This window comes from Triticum dicoccoides, chromosome 6B (genome assembly GCF_002162155.2).
Source record: "Triticum dicoccoides isolate Atlit2015 ecotype Zavitan chromosome 6B, WEW_v2.0, whole genome shotgun sequence".
NCBI classification, from domain to species: domain Eukaryota; kingdom Viridiplantae; phylum Streptophyta; class Magnoliopsida; order Poales; family Poaceae; genus Triticum; species Triticum dicoccoides.
The window spans coordinates 275849137-275870499 of record NC_041391.1 but is presented as its reverse complement, the minus strand read 5'-3'; the positions used below and the strand labels follow the sequence as shown (position 1 = coordinate 275870499).

Sequence of the window (21363 nt, the reverse complement as noted above, 5' to 3'; positions counted from 1 at the left end):
CCTAGCCCTTTCCATCAGTTAGGGCTTTTGGTTGCATTGGCTAGTGCATGAAGTTTGACAATTTGAAGATTCATTAGCTCAGATTTGTGCCCATTGTCTTGCTGCAATTCAGTTTTCCTTGCATTTCCCCAGAGCTAATTTTATTCCATTCCACCATAAACGGAACTTATGAGTGCCAGCTTGTGAATTATATAGGCCGTTTTGCGCACCTTCCATGTTGCTTGTTATTTGTATACCTTACATGTTTCCTAAAGATTGAAATAGTGATGCACCACATATATTGGTATGAACAGGGACCACAATATGTCTGCACAAATTTCTGGACCTTCGTTTGTACCAATTGCAGTGGAGCACAGTAAGATTCCTTTTCAGTTCTCTTTCATTTCGTCTTAGTTTTGTTAAATTAGATTTATCATGGTCGATTTAAATAACAGGTTCACAACCCCCAATTGGAATGATTGAACTTAGCCTTCCATAATAATTGCCTGATTTTTCTTTTCTGCTCCTCCTAGCCGAGAGTTCACTCACCGGGTGAAATCTGTTTCCCTGGCTAAATTTACCGCACAAGAAGTCACTGCTCTACAAGGAGGAGGAAATGAGGTATTTCCATGTTCCTATAGTTCTGAATTTTCCATCAGTTCATGTATTTCTGCTTAACTTGACATGGTGTTTGCGTAACTTGTAGCGTGCTAGAGAAATATTTTTCAAGGAGTGGGATTCTCAGCGTAATCCATACCCTGACAGCAGGTTACCTTTCTTTGTCCATGTTCAAGGTTATACCTTGTTAGTTTTGCCTTTAGAATTCTGACCTGTTTGACTGTTTCATACTGTCTCAGTAATACGGACAAATTGAGGAATTTCATCAAGCATATTTACGTGGAGCGGAGATATACAGGAGAAAGAAGCTCTGATAGACCACCGAGGGGAAAGGTGATGCTGGCTCCCTATAGCTCTAGCATTTCTGCTGTGATAACTGCCATCAATTTTGGGAAACTCTCTGTTATCTTGTAAATTCATTTTTTTCTGGTTGATTTGCATATTCAGGACGATAAGGATGAACATAGCGAAAATAGAAGATCTGATGGAAATCGGGGTGGTTCAAGAAGTCCACCATACAATGAAAGTTACTCTGACCGTCGGAGTTATAGTGGACGGAGTGATGACAGAAATTCCAGACATTCCTATGGAGAACGTAGTCCTGGCTATGACCAGAATGACTATAAGAAAAGCCCCCGCCACTTTGAAGCTGTCGACGATAGATCTGGGAAAACGACTCCAGTTCAAAGGTTCGAGGACCGCAGGTTTTCTGAACCACGAAAGCCAGAGACCGGGTCTCCAAATTACCAGAGAGAAGCCAACGGATCTAGTCCTCCTGTTGTACGGCCAGTGAGGGAGATATTGGGTGATGATGCTCCTCAACTTCGGATTGGTGAACCTCCAAAGCCGAATGTAGCCAGACCGATTGATCCTCCAAAACCAAATGGAACCAGGACCATTGAGCCTCCACCTCAGGCACAGGTTGTTCTAGTCGCTCTTGGTGTTTTCAATCCCTCTCAGACACTGGTTTTAGATACCCTTGAAATGTTAGCATATTTTTGTGCAAATATTCTTCTTAAGCTGAGAATTCGAGGCAAAATTTTAACTGTTTTGTCTTGCATGTTTCATACTGTAGAGGACATCTACTGCCAGCAGTATTGGTTCTTCCGAGGGGATTTCGGAACAGACGAAGGCAGCAACTCCAGTCAGTTTAATTGATTTTGGTGCAGATCCTGAACCCACTGCATCTGCCCCGCCATCACAGACAGCCCCTACACCCCAACAGCAGCCAGTTAGTGCACAGCCTATTAACGCAACAACGCCGCAACATGTTCTTGAACAAGGCAAAAGTGCTCCATCAGCAAGCGGCGGTGATTGGGCATCTTTTGATGCTTTTGGCCAGCAGCAACAAACACCACAAGTAGGCAGCACCGTAAATCCACTTGAGTCTGTGCTTGCACAACTATCATTCTCCGAAACACCCTCTGCCTCCAATACGTCAGCCTTTTCAACTTCTGTTGATCCGCAAGCAAATGGAGGACAGCTGTCCATGATAGATACATCACATTCTTCATTATTTGGTCCACCCGTTGGAATCTCAGGCAATCAGGTACCTCCCTTCGCAGAAAATTTCAAGAAGTGTGCATCGAATGAGTATTTTTATTGAAAGAAGTTGTGTTACAGGTCTCAACAGGAATGCCTGTCCAAGGATCTGCAGTTCATCAATCTGCTGTGGCTGCCTCTATGGGTGGTCTTCCATCTCAATTGCCTTCAAATTCTCAAGGAACCAGTGGTATTCAAGAAGCAACGTCTTCTCATGACAGCAAATCCAGTGGGCGGACAGTACTGCCAGTGGTATGTGATTAATTACTTGTAAATTATTGAGCAGCTATCAAGGGAACACGTTCTATATGCCCTCACCCTATGAGCTATTCCAGATTTCCATTTTCACCCATTGCTTGATTGATGTGGCATACTCCCTCTGTTCCTTTTTAGTCTGCATATAAGTTTTGTCTGAAGTCAAAGTATCTCTAGTTTGACCAAACTTATAGAAAAAAGTATGAACATTCACAGTATCAAATGAATTTCATTAGATTCATTACAGAATGTAGTTCCATGTTACATATATTTGGTATTGTATATGTTGATATTTTTAATATAAATTTGGTCAAACTTTGCACATTTTGACTTGACACAAATCTCATACGCGGAGTAAAAAGGAACGGAGGAAGTGCATAATATACACACTTAGTTTGCATGCCCTACACTGCAGCTACCGCAAAGTACTGCCCCCTCCATTCTGAATCCAGTTAGCTTTTTGTTTTGCAGTCTCCAGTATGCAACTTTGACTGTTACTGTTTTTATAATTATGTTAGTACTTAGTAAAATATCATCAGATATTTATAATCAATTCCAATGGCATGATTTTTACCTAACCAAATGAAATAGTTTTTATTCATTAGTAGTTGACGAAGAATCAAAGATAGTTGTCATCTGCTCCCTCCTTACAGTTGTACTAAATCAAAGACGCTTATTTTGGGACGGAGGGAGTATTTTTTAACAAAGACATGATAAGCCAGGGCTGAGAATATTGTTATTCTTTTGATGTATCTAAGCCGGGGAGCTTTTTACTAGCATTAGTATGTCTACTTTTAGGGAGAGGTTCGGTACTTGCATTTAGATGGGGCCATGTGGTTTTTTATGGATATGTTACGTAATGGGCCTAATGGGCCCGTTAGTCCTAGGGTTAATTAGAGATAAGACTCGCTTGCTTAGGGGTCAAGTAAGCCTTGCTTGGGAGTCAAGTAAACCTTTCTATATAAAGAGAGGAGATGTATCAATCTAATCAAGCAAGAATTAAGAAGGAAATCCCTTCCCTCTTGCCTGGCTGTGGGCAAAACGCCCCCGGCCGGCCCTCTCACGCCCTCCTTCTAGCAGCGCCATAACAGTTTGGTATCAGCTAGCTTCGGTTCGATCATGTCTTCACCGCCGCCAACCCCCTCCCTCCCGCTGCCAACCTCCACCACCGCGCCGCTGCCCATCACCTCCGCGCTGCTGGACTCCACCGCCGGCGCCTCCACCGGCCAGATGCCTCCCTCCACCGCGGCCCCTGCCGCCGTCTTCACCCCGGAGCAGGTCACCGGGGTCCTCAACGACCTGGTCACAGCGGTCCAGGGGATCCGGCTGTACTTAGACAGTCCCTACGGGCCGCCGCCACCCCGCCGCCGGCCGCCACCACCGGCCCACCGGCCCTGCCATGGTACCCGCCACCCACGGCGCTCGCGGGGCCGCTGCAGCCCCAGCTGCAGTGGCCGTCGCCGATCCTCGCGGCGCCCCCCGCGCCCATCGCCGCCCCCGCGCCGCCGTGGCTGCTGTGGCAGCCGCCGCACCAGGCAGCCTCCGCACCGCCCTGGCTGTGGCAGCCGCCGCTCCTGGCAGCCTCCGCCGCGCCCGGCGCTCCGCCGCAGCAGCCGCTGCCGCTGCCCCAGGGCGTCCTCGTCGCGCTCGCCGGACCGCTGCAGCTGCCATCCACCGCCACCACCGGCCCGCCCTGCCTGAAGTGGCAGCTGCCGCTCCTGGCGGCCTCCGCCACGCCCGGCGCTCCGCTGCAGCAGCCACCGCCGGTCAGCTCCGGCCCCGCATCGACTGTGTCGGCAGTAGTCCCGATCCACCAGATCAAGTTCCCACCGTCGCCATCACCGCTTCCCCAGGGTGTCCCCATCCAGCAGGTCAAGTTCCCGCCGTCGCCGTCACCGCTTCCGGCTTGGATCACTACCCGCCACGTGTCGGCAGCGGTGAGGCTGCAAGCTGCTGCGTGTCGGCGTGTGCGGGAGATGCGTGGTCTGCAGCTGCAGCTCCTCCCGGCTGCGCTTCGCTGCGCAAAGGACCTCGCTCTCGTCCGCTGCATCGGGTATCTTGGGCATGCTGTTTTTCCTGCGGGCAGCGACCTCAAAGTCTGCGACATCGACGGTTGGGGAGGCGCACTCCTCCTTGTCATTCTCCATCGCAAGCCCTCCACTCTTTCCTGTGCGGTGCAGACCAACAGCCATACACATGCACTCCTTTTGTCCAGGTGGTGTCCATGGGATCCAGGTGGCTGTACACGTGCACGTCCAAAATAAAGCGTCCCAGTTTATTTCAGGTTGAGAGTAATAACACAAGCCGAGATGTAAAAGGCTTGTTTTTAGGTGTTAGGTTTGTGTTGCGTCAGTCATGGTTATAAGTTGGTTAGGCTGCAGCTCGAGGACAAGCTGCATGTCCAGGTGGGGTGTAGTGTTAGAGTACGTAATGGGCCTAATGGGCCCGTTAGTCTTAGGGTTAATTAGAGATAAGACTCGCTTGCTTAGGGGTCAAGTAAGCCTTGCTTGGGAGTCAAGTAAACCTTTCTATATAAAGAGAGGAGATGTATCAATCTAATCAAGCAAGAATCAAGAAGGAAATCCCTTCCCTCTTGCCTGGCCGTGGGCAAAACGCCCCCGGCCGGCCCTCTCGCACCCTCCTTCTAGCAGCGCCATAACAGGATATTAGATCACATTTCAGTGGGATATAAGCACTTATCATGCAGAAATAGAACTATATAAATACCTGTAATAATTGCAATTCCTAATCAAACAAATGCAAGGCATGGAAGGGCTACAAAAGTATTAATGACTGTTTTGATGCATTGGGCATGCCGTATCTTGTTAGGCCAACAAGTTATATCTGAAGAAACCAGATGGTAGATTATAAAAACTAAAAAAGTACCTGAGAGCATCATTAGCGGGTGGCAAAATCATAGTAGGTATTAGCTTGATTTTTTGTTCTCCATAAAATAGTACTCCCTCTGTAAAGAAATACTTCCTTCGTTCCTAAATATAAGTCCTTTTAGAGATTTCAACATGAACTACATACGGATGTATATAGGCATAGTTTAGATTGTAGATTCACTCATTTTGCTCCGTATATAGTCCATATTGGAATCTCTAATATTTAGGAACGGAGGGAGTACTAACTTAGTGATCTAAAAAGTCGTTTATTTCTTTACAGAGGGAGTATAACACATGTTCATTGACGTTAACAGCTTGTGTTCATATGTGTTGACATGTGTTCATTTTCAAGACCATCGCCTAATTGTCAATTGAAGATAAATGTGTCGTCTTTTTAAGAACGTGATAAGCTGATGTTGTCAAAACCATTCCATTAAATGAAATCATTGCATCGGCACATCTAACATCAGATCGAATCTCTGCAGGATTTCTTTACTTCACTATATCCATCAGCAACCCCAGCAATGCCTGGCTGGCAGAGAGCTCCCCAGTCTGGAATGGGATTTGGCATGCAGTATCCTGCTGCAATGGTATTCATTCTCATGATAGTGATTCATATGATTATTATTTGAGATCATTGTCAATATTTGTCTTACAAAAATGTCCTCCCAGTTGCAGGGAATGCAGTCATATCCTCAGGCAGCATTTTCTCAACCTACATATCAACAACCTATGTATCAGCAACCTACATACCAACAACCTACGTATCAACAGCCTGTATATCAGCAAAATGCGTATCCCCAACCTGCGAAAGCTTCAAACCCTTTTGACCTCGGAAATGAGGCAGCCCCAATTCAAGCTCACATGGTATAACTAGATATTTTCTCTTCTGCATAATATTTGAAAGTAGAATAATTTTGCATATTTTCTCCTCCAATTCAAGTATTTCAACGTTGAGCAAAAAAATAATTGTTAAGTGAATCAGTTTGAAACACTTCCTGCTTTACCTTGATTATCCACATTAACTTGTTGGTTTCTTGCTTAATGTTAACTATGTTCATCGTTTGTTCTATTAACTCATTTTTGTTGTGACCTTGAGCAGTCCCGACCACTGGGAGCATCATCAGGCGCTACTAACCCAACATTAGTTGGTAACTCTAGTTTTGGAGTTCCACCTCAGCAGCCTCAGCAGATGTATCAGCCATCTGTACATCAAAGTATTTACTTAGTTCCTCATCACCGTCTCTACACTGTTGCTCTTTATTATTACTACCACTACTTTGACATGCGGTACTAATTTGTGTTTCGACTTCAGACCATTACATGATGCAGCATGTTTCAAACAACATGCCTGAGCAGCTACCTAATGGCATGCTTCCAAGGTGAGCTATACTTGTTATCAGTATATCCTGTAAGTTGAAATGTTAGTGCTACGCTTCGCATATGAGCCGAGTTAATTATTATTTCCAACTATTCTATACCACATCTTAGTCATATACTCCCTCCGTTCCTAAATAGTTGTCTTTCTAGAGATTTCAAATGGACTACCACATACGGATGTATATAGACATATTTTAAAATGTAGATTCACTCATTTTGCTCCGTATGTAGTCACTTGTTGAAATCTCTAGAAAGATAAATATTTGGGAACGGAGGGAGTATAATATAGGTAACAAAAAATAGCACCCACCTTAAATAGGGAACTAGAACTCGCTGAACTGTCACTTCTGGCCATTGGGTCATATTGGATGGTCGAGATAAACCACTGAATGCCACCAGCTTTCAAAGCAATCATGTGATTATTTCATCTTCATCCTACTAGCATCCCACTTGCAATGGCATGGGTAGTCCTTGTTTGCATCTTCAAATCTGATAAGAGCGATCAAGGCTGTATGTTTATTGTGATCTTTCTGGCAACACGTCCGACTTACTCGTGACATCACAGGCAACAAGGAGGTGCTGGTTCCCTCGGCGTAGGCTATGATCAACAAGCTGCTCCTAGGTATTCCCAGCCAAACACCCCACCGTCCTATGGTGCTGTGGGTGGAAATCCTTTCGGGTAAAAGGCTTATCAAATGTGGACGTACCATGTTACCTGTTTATGGTATCTTGTGTATCTTCAGACCACTGGTTTGTGGTGCCCACTGCCCAGTGAGATAAGAATGCACAAAGCCCTGGAGAAAATTTGTTTCATATTACTGGTTATGTGTTTGTCACTGTAGCTCCATGTAACTTGATCTGGAAGGTGGAAGCGATGTGGGGCATAAGCTTCAGGAGCAGGAGTTCTGCGGTTCTTCTAGCCCCTATTTTCTTGTATATTTGTGTTTGTGTTCTGTGTGCGTTGCATCCGATGTATATTCACAGAGACCCTATGCCTTGTATGGTTTTTGATTGGGATCTTTCGAGCGGCCATATCTGATAGTGTACTTAGTTCAGAATGTTATTTTTAGTCCAGCTGGCTATTCAATTTTAATGTTTATTGCAATGCATGCCTGAAGGATGTATAATTGTGATTAATCAGTTGTTTTGGTCTCATGCTATTATTGCATTATATGGATCCTTTCTTCCAGGCATGGTTGTTTTCCTTGCTATTTCTTGGGAGGAACGATCTATACACACGAGTTTGAACAACAAATACCCTTGGATTGGACTTTGCCCGCTTGTTCCCTCCGAGCCCTGGGGTTGGTGCTTGGCTCGGGTGCAGACTTAGAGCTTGAGGTGCTTGGCTTGGGTGCAGACTTGGAGCTTGATCACCAAATCACTAATTGTGGACTACTCATTGCAAAGATCACTCTCATCTTCCTAGGTTGCGACAAGTGGCGTGCTGCATGTGCGTCACTTGTCACAACCTGAGAGTTTTCCTTTTTTTTTAGATCCGTTTATTCAAAACGTTTTATCTCTTAAACCGTGTGTTCAAATCTTGAACCATTTTCACCGTTGGATTCCTTGCGTCCAGATGTTCAAAACTAGATTCATGTTGATGGGTTTTGATGAATTTTTTTTCACGAAAGAAACCAGCCGAAAAAATCCGGACGAAAAACCGGACCGGGAGCGTGGGTTTTTTCCCTTTCCGAAAGAGGCTTGTCCGTGCCTCTTATGAAATCACAACCGTGCCTCCCGCGGAAGCAAAACCGTGTCTCTCACAAAAGGAAAAAAAAAGAGAAAACGCGGCCGTGCCTTTTGTGGAAGCACAACATGCCTCTCGCGGAAGCAAAACCGTGCCTCTCGTGAAAGAAGAAAAACAAAAAACGCGTTTTTTTCCGTTTTCGAGAGGCACGGCCGTGCCTCTCGCGGAAGAAAAAAACAACAGAAAACACGGTTTTTTTTCCGTTTCTGAGAGGCACGGCCGTGCCTCTAGCGAAAGCACAACCGTGCCTCTCGCGGAAGGAAAAAAAAACAAAAAACACGTTTTTTTTTTCCTTTTTGGGAGGCACGACCGTGACTCGCGAAAGCAAAATCGTGCCTCTCGCGGAAGGAGAAAAAAAAACAAAAAACACGTTTTTGGGAGGCAAAACCGCAACTCTCGTGAAAGAAAAAAAAAAGAAAACACGTTATTTCGCGTATTTTTTTCTTTTTTTCATACATTTTTTTGGCCCAGAAGCTAAGGAAGACCGATGGGAAACCGAAACGTCGAAAAACCCAAAAAAACCCGTTTAAAAAGCCGAAAACACATGCGGAAAAATGAAAAAAACAAAATCCGAAGGGAGCGCCCAGAGAGCGACACGTGGCGGACGGCTGAGAGCGCGCCAAGTGGCGCTGATTATTGCGAGGCTCCCGAAGGAGCAGTCGTCAACTAGTTGCTCTCGCTTGATCACGTATCCGTAGAAAAACTACTCCCTCCGATCCAAAATTATTTTATTTTGGATCGAAGGGAGAGTTTGGGCCCAAAAAGCGTCTGGATCTTGTAAACTTGACCCCAACTTCCCAATGTTTAAGGGAGAGTTTTGCTTCCCAAAAACTTTTGGTGGTAAAGTGGCCGCTTGAAACTTACCGCCGGAACACCACCCCGTTGGAACCCCCTCCCTCCTTGCCGTCGCCGCGCCATGGCGCCACCGTCGCCCGTGCTGTCATCGGTCAACAAGCCGCACCACTGTCATAATTGTGTCGCCCCGCATCACCTCACCACATCGCCTCTCGCTGGCGGCCATCGCATTGCCTCGCCGGAGGCTGTCACGGGTGTCACGTACTATCGGGCCTAGGCCATTATCTAGTTTTCTTTAATAAAAATTAAAACATACTTAGGGGAAGAAGTTTACGGGATCTGCCAAAAGTATCTCTCAGGAAACTTTTGGGGGAGTGTTCTAGAGGAATTGTTGTAGTTGCTCTTAGGCCCGACCCTGCTGCGTCAACCCTCTCGGAGCAGCACGTGAAGGTGGTGTGTGGATCACTTGAGCCTGAAGCGCCGCCTGATTATTAAGACAAAAGGAAACCGCCTCATGGGGTACATGGACCGATTTAAGCCATTCCTGATGATTGCGGAGGCAGCCTTCTGCGAGGAGTATTCCCACATCGGAGATTCTAGATGGAACAGGGGAAGAAAGTGGTGCTCTAGAAGTCTAGGGCCACATCCCAAGCCAACCTCGACCAAGCTTTCTAGATCCTTGCCGATGATATGCAATAGTGGGATGGGTCAGGGCGACGGTAGAACCACTAAAATTGACAGTTCTTGGGAGGCTAGATGTATCCCCTGCGGGATAATTCTGATGCTGCTTAGAACATATGCAAAATCCTATTGCCCCGGCGTCCCATCATGGAAAGACCTCTTCATCTTTGTACAACTCGAATAAGTGCCGCCAGAGGCTCGGCTTGGGTTCCGTGCCTAGCCGCGCCTCACTCAGGTGGGCGCAAACCGAGAGCATTGCGAAGGCAACGGAATTCAACAAAGTCAGTTCGATCTTATAGAAATCCAAGACCGCAAAAGAATCCATTGAAGACAGCCCGATCCAACAGGCTATATGTCGACCGCCTTATCATCATCGACTCCGACGAGGAAGAAAGCTCATGCTTCAAGGGCGATATGAATGCAACGTTTGAGATGAGCGATTGAGCTACTACCTGGCATCAAGGTGTGCCAGCATGTTGGAGACATCGTCCTTTGCCAGATGCTTAAGCCTGTTAAATATCTTGTATTCCAAGTCATATAAGTAAGAGATAAGTTGTTAGAGTTAGACGTTTCCTTTAAGTTTTGCTATCTCTTCTCCCTATCTCTTCTCCCTCTCTTAATGTGGATCGCACGTCCTGTAAACCGTCACGATGTAAAATCTCATGACGATCCTCTCATTGCAATCAATATAAACCCGCAGGCTCTCCTTTGGAGGGCTGAGACACTTCATCATTGTTGGAAATATGCTCTAGAGAAAATAATATTAGTATTATTACATTTCCATGTTCATAATTAAGTTTATATTTCTATGCTATAATTGCATTTGTTCTTGAATATGAGATTCAGAGGAAAACCCAATTGCATGTGTGGAAACATAAACACCAAGATGATCCCTAATCATGCCTCTAAGACTAGCTTATGGATTGATGATGATCTTGTTTTCCTGATAATGAACATTGTTATAGTAACAAGGATGATTTCAATAATGAGAACACGTTGTTACCGGAACAATGGTGTTGGATAGACCCAGCTTATGAATTACTGAGAGATGTCATCGTTGCTAAGTTATCGGCACTTCATATATGTTTTTCACGTTTGCATTGTTCCTTAGACCATGAGAATATTGTATACCAACATACCGTATGGTTACTTTGGGGTTTACCACATGTCACTCCATAAATGGATGTGAATAAAGGTGACTTACCAGAAACGTATGTCTCGGTAGCGATAGTTCAAGACTAGGATTTGCTCCTCCACGATAGAGAGATACTCTCTGGGCCCACTGCGTGTTACGGTGTCATTATTGTCTGGCCAGAAACTTGTGATTATGACCACGAGATACCAGAACACGGACACGGGTAAAGAGAACGAGACCGTTATAGTGATAGGAGTTGATCACGGGAAGACCGATAATCTCTCCTCGGGTTTCATAAATGTATCACAAAGCAAAGGGAATGGTATTCGTAAACAAAGGTTCTCTCGAGAACTTTGTGAATATGCGAGAGTTAATAAGGGTGTCGAGATCCCGTTGTTAACTATTAACCGGAAGGGGTTCCGGGTCATGTTCGCTTACTTCTGAACCTGTAGGGTCACGCACTTTTTTTTTGACAAAATGACAGCAGGGGGAAAACCCCTACTGTGATCACTTCATATATCTATATAAATGGGAGGTTTACATAGACATATCAGCTACATTACATGAAACCGCCAGCCACACCTGGGGTGTGGCTGCCCAACTAGAGCAGAATAGAGGATAGGGCTATACTACAGAAGTATAATAGTTGATCAGAGCAGCTCTATGTGCTGCTTTAACCCTATGTTGCAGTAAAGACAAGTCTTCTTTGAATTGTATGAGCCAAGAGTCCACACTGGGGGGCAGTCCGCTTAAATTCTTGTTGTTCCTCTCCTTCCAAATGCTCCACTCCGCAGTCAAGAATGTTTCATAGAAGAAGGGGTTCGGCCAGGTATTCTTAGTGGTTTGAAGAAGGTTGAGGCGACAAAGGAATGTTGGCCAAGCAATGTTTAGTCTAGCCCAGCAGCTCTGACTAAACGGGCAGGAGAAAATCATGTGATCCACGATCTCTTCAGTGTGCTGGTCGCAGAGGATACAGTTGAAGTTATTGCCAATATTATAGTGCCTCCTCTTCAACATGTTGCGCGTCTTGAGTCTATCATGAAACAAGAGCCAGCCAAAAACTTTGATCTTCATTGTGCATTTGGATTTCCAGAGTTGACTGAATGCTTGATGCACCACTACATCCCTAAAATAGTTGTTGTAGTAATCCCTTGGTTTGTACAATGTGGCCCCCAGGAATAGTGCCAAACATCATGCCGGGAGGTCGATGGAGAGATCCATGTTTGCTGAGCAATATCCTGGATCTCAGTGAGAGCCTGGGGAGAGATAGGAAGATGAAAGGTTGCATGCATGTCCGTACTGGCCATCGCCTCAGCGACCGACAAGTCCTCCTGCATGGGAAACGAGAAGGCACGAGGGTGTGAGATTTGTAGTACTTCCTCTCTCCAGAGATCTTTCCAAAAAAGGGTCGAAGTACCATCTACCAGCTGAACCCGAGAAATTCCTCGATAGATGGGGGTCAGCTTAAGAATGTCCTTCCACCAGAACGAGCCAACGGGGTCCACAGCGTGTGGAATCTTGCCATCATAATGATTATCCCAGATAAGGTTGACCCAAGGCACATCCAGTCTGTTAAAGAATTTGTGAAGGAATTTTAGAAGCAAAGCCTCATTGTGGATCTTTAGGTTGATCACCCTAAACCACCATTTTTCTTAGGTCGAGAAACCAAATCCCAAGCAGCCAAAGAGTTGCATTTATCGCCTTGTTCAGTTTTCTTGGTCCAGAGACATCGATGCCTGATCTTATCAAGGATCTCAATGAGCTTGGGAGGGAATTTGAGAGTGCACATGGCAAAAACCAGGAGGGACGTGACCGAAGCATTCAACCAAGATAGCTTACCACCGTATGTCATCATCGCAATGGTGGGAGTGAGTTGTCTTTCCAATCTGTAGACCAAAGGCATAAAATCTTGGATTGTAGGTTGAGTAGTGCCCAAAGGAAGGCCAAGGTAGGTGAACAACATTGAACCAACAACACATCCGAAAACTCTAGCAAGATTTGTTGTGGTAGATGCATCAAGATTAATCAGGATCATCGTGGATTTGTGAAAGTTAATCTTGAGGCCAATGGAGGAGGCATAGTCAGACAGAATCTCCTTAACTAGCGCGGCTTGTTGAGTACATGCAGGGAGGAAAATGAGCGTGTCGTCTGCATATTGAAGAACCGGATAATCAGTCTGTCCAATGCAAGGAAACGGTAGGGCAAGCCTGCCTTGTCGGAATGTGTCATTTATTGCTGCCTGAAGTAACTCAGCCGCAAGGACAAAGATTAGCGGCAAAAGCGGGTCCCCTTGTCGAACCCCGCATCTGCATGGGAATTGCCGGCCGGGTACGCCGTTCAAGAGGACAGAAGATCGGCCAGATGAGAAAAGGCAATTAATCCAGGAGATCCATTAGTCATTGAATCCCATATGACGCATTATGTTAATCATGGGCCCGTGGGCAACCGTGTCAAATGCTTTGGCAAAATCGAGCTTGAGAAGGATGATCTCCCTACCAGACGTATGTCATTGGTGAATGTAATGGTAGGCCCATGCAAGTCAATCTTGGATGGTTCTCCCCTTAAGGAAGCCATATTGGTTGCGGTGCACCAGTTGCAAGATTATGCGTTGCAAACGATTGGCTAGAAGCTTCGTCAGGAGTTTCAGACAACAATTAAGCAGGGTGATCGGTCTATAGTCATTGACTGAGGCAGACGCGTTAACCTTGGGAATCAGGGTTATGAGACCATCATTGATGCTAGTGATGTCAAGGTTTCCTTCATAGAATTGCGAGCAAAGCAAGTAGAAATCGTGTTTGATGATCGGCCAGCAAGCTTTGAGAAAAGATGCACTTAAACCATCAGGTCCAGGTGCACGATCTGGTGGCATTTCCTTGACAACACTATCAATTTCTTCCAGAGTGAATGGCTCAGTAAGGATGTCAAGATTATTTGCCCGTTGGATTATTGAAGGCAAGTCAAACTTCATATCACATTGTGCAGTTGTCCCCAACCTGGTTTTGTATGTGGAGTGTAAGAGCGCCTCCTTACCCGGGTGATCCTCCACCACACTGTCATCCTCAGTGCGAAACGAGGCAATGTTGTTCTTATGATATCATTCAGTGGCGATTGCTTGGAAGAATTTATTGTTCTCGTCTCCAAACTTGATCCACCGGATGGTGCAACGCTTTTTCCAAAAAAGCTTCTGGTACTTGAGCAGCCTGATAAGATGAGCTTTAAGGATGTTTCTGAAATTTTCTTCTGGAAGAGTAAGGCAACGCTTGTTTTCCAGTTCATCTAACTCAGCAAGTACCTCATTACAATTGGTGATCGCAATAGAAAGCCGAGAAATATGCTTACTCCAAATCTTAAGTGCGTGACAAAGGGCTTTGAACTTGTGACTAAGCGTAGCCGCAACACTTTTGTTGAGAACTGGTTTAGCCCAAACTTGTTGCACCACATCCATAAACCCCGGGTGTAAGATCCAGTATGATTCTAAGCGGAAGAGCTTACTACAAGGGATCTTAGTTTCAATGGTAACTACATAGGGTATATGATCAGAAACCGGCTTGCCAAGGGGTTTAACGAGGGTTTTAGGCTATGAGTGAGTCCAGTGCAGGGAGGTGAGAAACCAATCAATCTGCTCGAGGAGGGGGTCCATTTGCATGTTACTCCATGTATAAGATCTACCTTGGACTGGTATCTCGACAAGTTGTTGCTTGCGAATTATGTCGTTAAATGTGATCATGTCATTCAGGTTCCCCCCAGGTTTGTTGCGGTTGTCAGGGGCTCGCATATAGTTAAAATCGCCAAGGAGCAACCAATCTTGGGCATTAGGAATCTGGATGTTGTACAACCCGGAAGTAAACGCGATACGATCATCGCCCGTGCATGGGCCATAAACATTAGTGAGCGACCAAGTTTGCGAAGACTAAGTACTGACGAAACTGACGACTAGCACAAAGACATCAGAAAACACAACCGTGCCCACAAATAAAGCGCTTTTCCAGACAGTAAGAATACCACCAGATGATCCTCGGGAAGGAACAAAATCAAAGCGATCGAATTGTTTAGGGAAACAAGTTTTAAGGAACGCAAAAGAAACATCATGCATTTTGGTTTCCTGCAGACAAACCACCGCACAACCAGTTGATATGATGGCATTAGAAAGGGCCAATTTCTTTTCCTCCGAATTGAGACCTTTGATGTTCCAAGACAGCACATTCCAGCATCACAGAGGCGGCATGATAGAAACAGAGATCACTCTAGGGAGGAAGAAGTCGCCTGACCCTAAACATCAGACGGACTAGCAGCCGACGAGGTAGCAAGCAAGGCTTCAGAAGTTAGCTCATCAGCAGGAATAGCACACCTATGAACACCAATCTCTTGCAGCGTGGCGACTGGGGTTGGAGGAGGAACTGCATCATCAATCCTGGATGCGTTGCTGGAGGATCCAATTGTTGGCATAATACGAGGCTTAACCTTGGCGGAAGCCGCACATGTGTCTTTAGGAGCATGAGTCTTGAAGCCATCAAACTTGTTGGATCGCAGGCTACGCCTAACTTCAGAGGTGGAAATAGGAGCTGCAGCCCTGGAGCGCCTGGTTCTCGGCCCAATGGGAGCTGTCGGAGCCACAATGTCAGTTATCATGGGTGTAGGGTTCAGATCAAATACACCATTGCTAGCCTCAACAGAAGCGTCAGAGCCATCCCCATGGTTCAGAATAATACCAACATTGTGTGTTTCTTCAGTGGATTCAGAAAGCTCCTCAATGACCACATATGAGGTAGAAAGCAGAGCATGACTGTTAGACTGCATCTGGGAGAAGTGTAATCCAGCAGCATCCTGTGAAACTCTGACGTCCACCACAGCAGAGTTGTTCCTCATACCATATACTTCGCACCAAGGATGTGACACCCCCGATTCAATCGTACACTAATCATGCATGAAAATGTGTACGCTCAAGATTAGAGACTCACGGGAAGATATCACAACACAACTCTAAAAGTAAAATAAGTCATACAAGCATCATATTACAAGCCAGGGGCCTCGAGGGCTCGAATACAAGTGCTCGAACATAAACGAGTCAGCGGAAGCAACAATATCTGAGTACAGACATAAGTTAAACAAGTTGCCATAAGATGGCTAGCACAAACTGGGATAGAGATTGAAAGAGGCGCAGGCCTCCTGCCTGGGATCCTCCTAACTATTCCTGGTCGTCGTCAGCGGCCTGCACGTAGTAGTAGGCACCTCCAGTGTAGTAGGAGTCGTCGTCGACGGTGGCGTCTGGATCCTGGGCTCCAATGTCTGGTTGCGGAATCCGAGAAGAAAAGAAAAGAGGGGAGAAAAGAGGGAGCAAAGCAACCGTGAGTACTCATCCAAAGTACGCGCAAGCAAGGATCTACACTACATATGCATGGGTATATGTGTAAAGAGGCAATATCGGTGGAGTGAACTGCAGAATGCCAGAATAAGAGGGGGATAGCTAGTCCTATCGAAGACTACGCTTCTGGCAGCCTTCGTCTTGCAGCATGTAGAAGAGAGTAGATTGAAGTCCTCCAAGTAGCATCGCATAGCATAATCCTACCCGGCGATCCTCCCCTCGTCGCCCTGTGGGAAAGCGATCACCGGGTTGTCTCTGGAACTTGTCTGGGTGTGTTTTATTAAGTATCCAATTCTAGTTGTCATACGGTCAAGGTACAACTTTAGGTCGTCCTTTTACCGAGGGACACGACTATTCGAATAGATAAACTTCCCTGCAGGGGTGCACCACATAACCCAACACACTCGATCCCCTTTGGCCGGACACACTTTTCTGGGTCATGCCTGGCCTTGGAAGATCAACACGTCGCAGCCCCACCTAAGCACAATAGAGAGGTCAGCACGCCGGTCTAAATCCTATGGCGCAGGGGTCTGGGCCCATCGCCCATTACACACCTGCACGTTGCGACCGCGGTCGGAAGCAGACCTAGCCCCCTTAATACGAGCGCAGGCTTAAGATCCAATCTGGCGCGCGCCGCTCAGTCGCTGACGTCAAGAAGGCTTTGGCTGATACCACGACGCCGAGTGCCCATAACTGTTCCCGCGTAGTTGCTTAGTGCGTATAGGCCAATGGCCAGACTCACATCAAATACCAAGATCTCGTTAAGCGTGTTAATTGATGTAACCGCAAACGCCGACCAGGGCTAGGCCCACCTCTCTCCTAGGTGGTCTCAACCTGCCCTGTCGGTCTGCCACAAGTAACAATCGGGGGCTGTCGGGAACCCATGCCCACCTCTACCGGGATGGAGCCACCTGTCCCTTCAGCCCCCATCTCCGAACAGTATCATAAGTAATGTAACAGTATAAAATATATGGCATATGCCCGTGATAAACTCCCGAAGTGATCACGGCCCAGTAGTATAGCATGGCAGACGGACAAGAGTGTAGGCCCACTGATGGAATACTAGCATCCTATACTAAGCATTTAGGATTGCACGTAAGGGTAACAACTGTAGCAACAATGTCAGGCTATGTAGCAGCATTGGATTAACCGAAAGCAGCAACATGTTACACTACTCTAATGCAAGCAGTAGAGAGAAGAATAGGCGATATCTGTTGATCTGGGGGGGGGCTTGTGAAAGGATCGAGAAGAGGTGTCTAGAGGAGGGGGGGGGATTAGACACTAAGTACCAAAAGTTGCAGTTTTTAACTTCTTTAAGTTTAAGTGGAGTTTAGGCACAAGTTTAACACTCACAATACATAACAAGCAAGCATGCAAAGAGTATATGAGCAGCGGAAAGTAAAGCATGCAACTTGCAAGAATGTAAAGGGAAGGAATTGAAGGATTCAAACGCAATTGGAGACACGGATGTTTTTGTCGTGGTTCCGATAAGTGCTGCTATCGTACATCCACATTGATGGAGACTTCAACCCACGAAGGGTAACGGTTGCGCGAGTCCACGGAGGGCTCCACCCACGAAGGGTCCACGAAAAAGCAACCTTGTCTATCCCACCATGGCCGTCGCCCACGAAGGACTTGCCTCACTAGCGGTAGATCTTCACGAAGTAGGCGATCTCCTTGCCCTTACAAACTCCTTGGTTCAACTCCACAATCTTGTCGGAGGCTCCCAAGTGACACCTAGCCAATCTAGGAGACACCACTCTCCAAGAAGTAACAAATGGTGTGTTGATGATGAACTCCTTGCTCTTGTGCTTCAAATGATAGTCTCCCCAACACTCAACTCTCTCACACATGATTTGGATTTGGTGGAAAGAAGATTTGAGTGCAAAGCAACTTGGGGAAGGCTAGAGATCAAGATTCATATGGTAGGAATGGAATATCTTGGCCTCAACACAAGTGTAGGTAGTTCTCTCTCAGAAAATGCAAGTTGGAAGTGTAGGTTCGTTCTAATGGCTCTCTCCACGAATGAAGAGTGGGTGGAGGGGTATATATAGCCTCCACACAAAATCTAACCGTTACACACAACTTGCCAAACTCGATGGGACCGAATTGGTAAACTCGGTCAGACTGATTTAGCAAATCTAGTGACCGTTAGGATTTTCGATGGGACCGACATGCAACTCGGTAGGACCGATATGGTTAGGGTTAGGGCATAACGTAATCTCGGTAAGACCGATTACACAAACTCGGTGGGACCGATTTTGGTAATAAGCTAACCAGAGAGTTGGTCAGGCAAACTCGGTAGGACCGATTACACAAACTCGGTGAGACCGATTTTGGTAATAAGCTAACCAGAGAGTTTGCATTGTAATCTCGGTAGTACCGATTGCTCAAACTCGGTGAGACCGATTTTGGTAATGGACATACACAGAGAGATTACAATCCCATCTCGATGAGACCGAGATCCCTATCGGTGAGACCGATTTGCCTAGGGTTTGTGGCAGTGGCTATGACATCTGAACTCGGTGGCGCCAGATAGAAAGAATCAGTAGGGCCGAGTTAGACTTTTTGGTTTAGGACATATGTGGATGTGAGAAAGTAGTTGAGGGCTTTGGAGCATATCACTAAGCACTTTGAGCAAGCAAGCCATTAAGCAACACATCATCCCCTCTTGATAGTATTGGCTTTTCCTATAGACTCAATGTGATCTTGGATCACTAAAATATAAAATGTAGAGTCTTGTGCTTGAAACTTGAGCCAATCCTTTGTTCTTAGCATTTTGAAGGGGTTCCACATCCTTTAGTCCATGCCACTCCATTGTTGAACTTGTCTGAAACGTACTAGGTAAAAGTGTTAGTCCAATGAGAGATATGTTGACATTAATTACCAAAATCACCCAGGGAGCACTTGTGCTTTCAATCTCCCCCTTTTTGGTAATTGATGACAACATACATCAAAGCTTTAGATAAAGATGTAAAGAATAGCAAGTAAAGCTTTGGAAAGACATGTAACAAGCATAGGCTCCCCCTACATGTATGCAATCATGTGAATATGGAATATAGAAGCATGTGAGAGCATAACCTTGAGAGAGTAGGCAATGTGTTACATGTATCTTGGCTATATTCATCAGAGCAAAAGATGTGAACGTGGGAAATGTACCTTCATGCTCATGAGTCCTTCTTGCAAACAATATGTACATCAGCGAGAATTCCTCATACACATGATTGTGATGCATATACTTACCTTGTGGTCTTGAGTTGGCTTAGGATGGAATGAACCTGTGAAAATAAGGTTAGATAACACAGATACACTTGCTGGCCAGAGCAAACAAAAGAAACCACAAGAGTACCAAGACTGGGATGACATGTAGAGTGAGTACTAAGTACCACATTTGATATAGACATGTCCCCAAAGGTAAAGATGTGCAATGAATTTAAAGAATTTCTTTCCCTTAGATGTCTTGCTCCCCCTGAATCTAGCATGGGATACTGGGAGAAGATAGGGAACAGAAAATCAGAGCTCTCAAAGGAAAATAAATAGAGCTAATGCAAGCAAATAAAAAGGAAAATAAATAGAGCTAATGCAAGCAAATAAATAAGAACATGTCTTTCCCCTCTTGAAGACATGTGACTTCTCTCCTCTTGAACACTAAGCATCTGGGGTCCTTGATGATTACTCTCTCTCCCCTTGAGTATTCTCTCCCCCTATAGATATGATTACGCTTTGATGTGATCTCTATCTCTCCCCCTTTGACATCAATTTCCAAGAAGGGTCTTCTGGAATTTGTCGTGAATGGGTTTGATCCTTGAGTTATAACACAAAGCATTAAGGAAAATGTGATGCTTGTAGAGGACAAGATTCATTGAGTGGAGCTGGATCAAAAGTAATGCAGGAATAAATGGCAAAATGTTTTTCCTGTAGTGAAATCGGTGGCACCGAGTGGTATGCTTCGGTTGCACCGAAAGGGTTCGGTTGGACCGAAAGCATCAAACCGGTGAGTCCGAGTTCATCGCAGAGAAAACACTTGTCACCTCAGCTCACTAGACAGGTAAGATCTCACAAGGATTTGCAAGGAATTAACTGAAAGATTTGCAATGAATTGGATGCAGGGAATGCAGAACAAATAGAAAAGAAAAGAAATCTAGATGAAGTTTTTTTTGAAAGGGAAACAAATATGCATGAGACAAATGCAAGAGCACAGAAAAGAATGCATGAGAACTTCATCTAGAATTGGTCGGCGACAAAGTCACCTATGTTAGAGTATATTGACTTAGGAGTCAAGTGAGATCACTTGATCATAGGTCATACTCATTGTTTAAGCTCAAAATGGGGTTACCATTTTTCGTTTAAGCATCTTGATGTATTCTCATCTTGTCGAGTTGCTTTGACTCATGACTTGGAGTAAAGCTTCTCTAAGATGGAATAACATACCTTGGGTGGTGGTGTTGATCGTCATCATGTAGTTGAACTTGTGTGGGTTGCTCAAGGTTGATGTAGCTCATCAAGAGTTGGGAGCACCACTTGGAATTTGAGTTCATCTACCTACATGGGTTAGTTCTTGCAAGGAAGAGCACTTGTGTATCCAAAATGACAATCATGAAACCCAACATAGAATTTGTCAAAGGATATGTTTGAATGGTTTCGTGCTTCCTTGTCTTCAACCACCATTGTGTAGAGACTTGGTGATGTAGAGATTGCTCAAGATATGAGTAGGTTACAATCTCATGGCATTGGATTCATCCAACTACCTACATGGGTTAGATAACATGCAAGGTGCAAATATATCCAAGACATAAGATTATCATCATAAGAGAAATATCAAGGATTAGTCATAGGCTCATGCCTTGCATGTATCAAATGGAGTTCCTACTCCAAGTTTGAAGTATCAATGATGTTCAATTCACCTCTTAACCTGCAAAACACTTTCTCATCAAGTGGTTTGGTGAAAATATCCGCTAATTGTTTTTCGGTGCGAACATGC

At 45.4% G+C, this 21363-nt stretch overlaps 1 protein-coding gene across 3 annotated transcripts in view; it reads left to right on the top strand.

The window, feature by feature from the left end:
* The window catches only part of LOC119324542 (probable ADP-ribosylation factor GTPase-activating protein AGD14), a 9922-nt gene extending 2120 nt beyond the window's left edge, over nt 1-7802 (top strand). For 2 of the 3 annotated variants that reach the window (XM_037598324.1, XM_037598325.1), the window contains exons 3-14: nt 294-355; nt 513-600; nt 686-747; nt 837-930; nt 1045-1518; nt 1673-2146; nt 2221-2391; nt 5768-5872; nt 5955-6149; nt 6385-6499; nt 6598-6664; nt 7228-7802. In XM_037598324.1, coding sequence (XP_037454221.1) covers nt 294-355; nt 513-600; nt 686-747; nt 837-930; nt 1045-1518; nt 1673-2146; nt 2221-2391; nt 5768-5872; nt 5955-6149; nt 6385-6499; nt 6598-6664; nt 7228-7345 — 2025 coding nt within the window. In that variant the 3' untranslated portion in view covers nt 7346-7802. The remainder of the gene's footprint in view (nt 1-293; nt 356-512; nt 601-685; nt 748-836; nt 931-1044; nt 1519-1672; nt 2147-2220; nt 2392-5767; nt 5873-5954; nt 6150-6384; nt 6500-6597; nt 6665-7227) is intronic. The other variant, XM_037598326.1, reaches the window with a different exon arrangement.
* Nucleotides 7803-21363: the final 13561 nt, after the last annotated feature.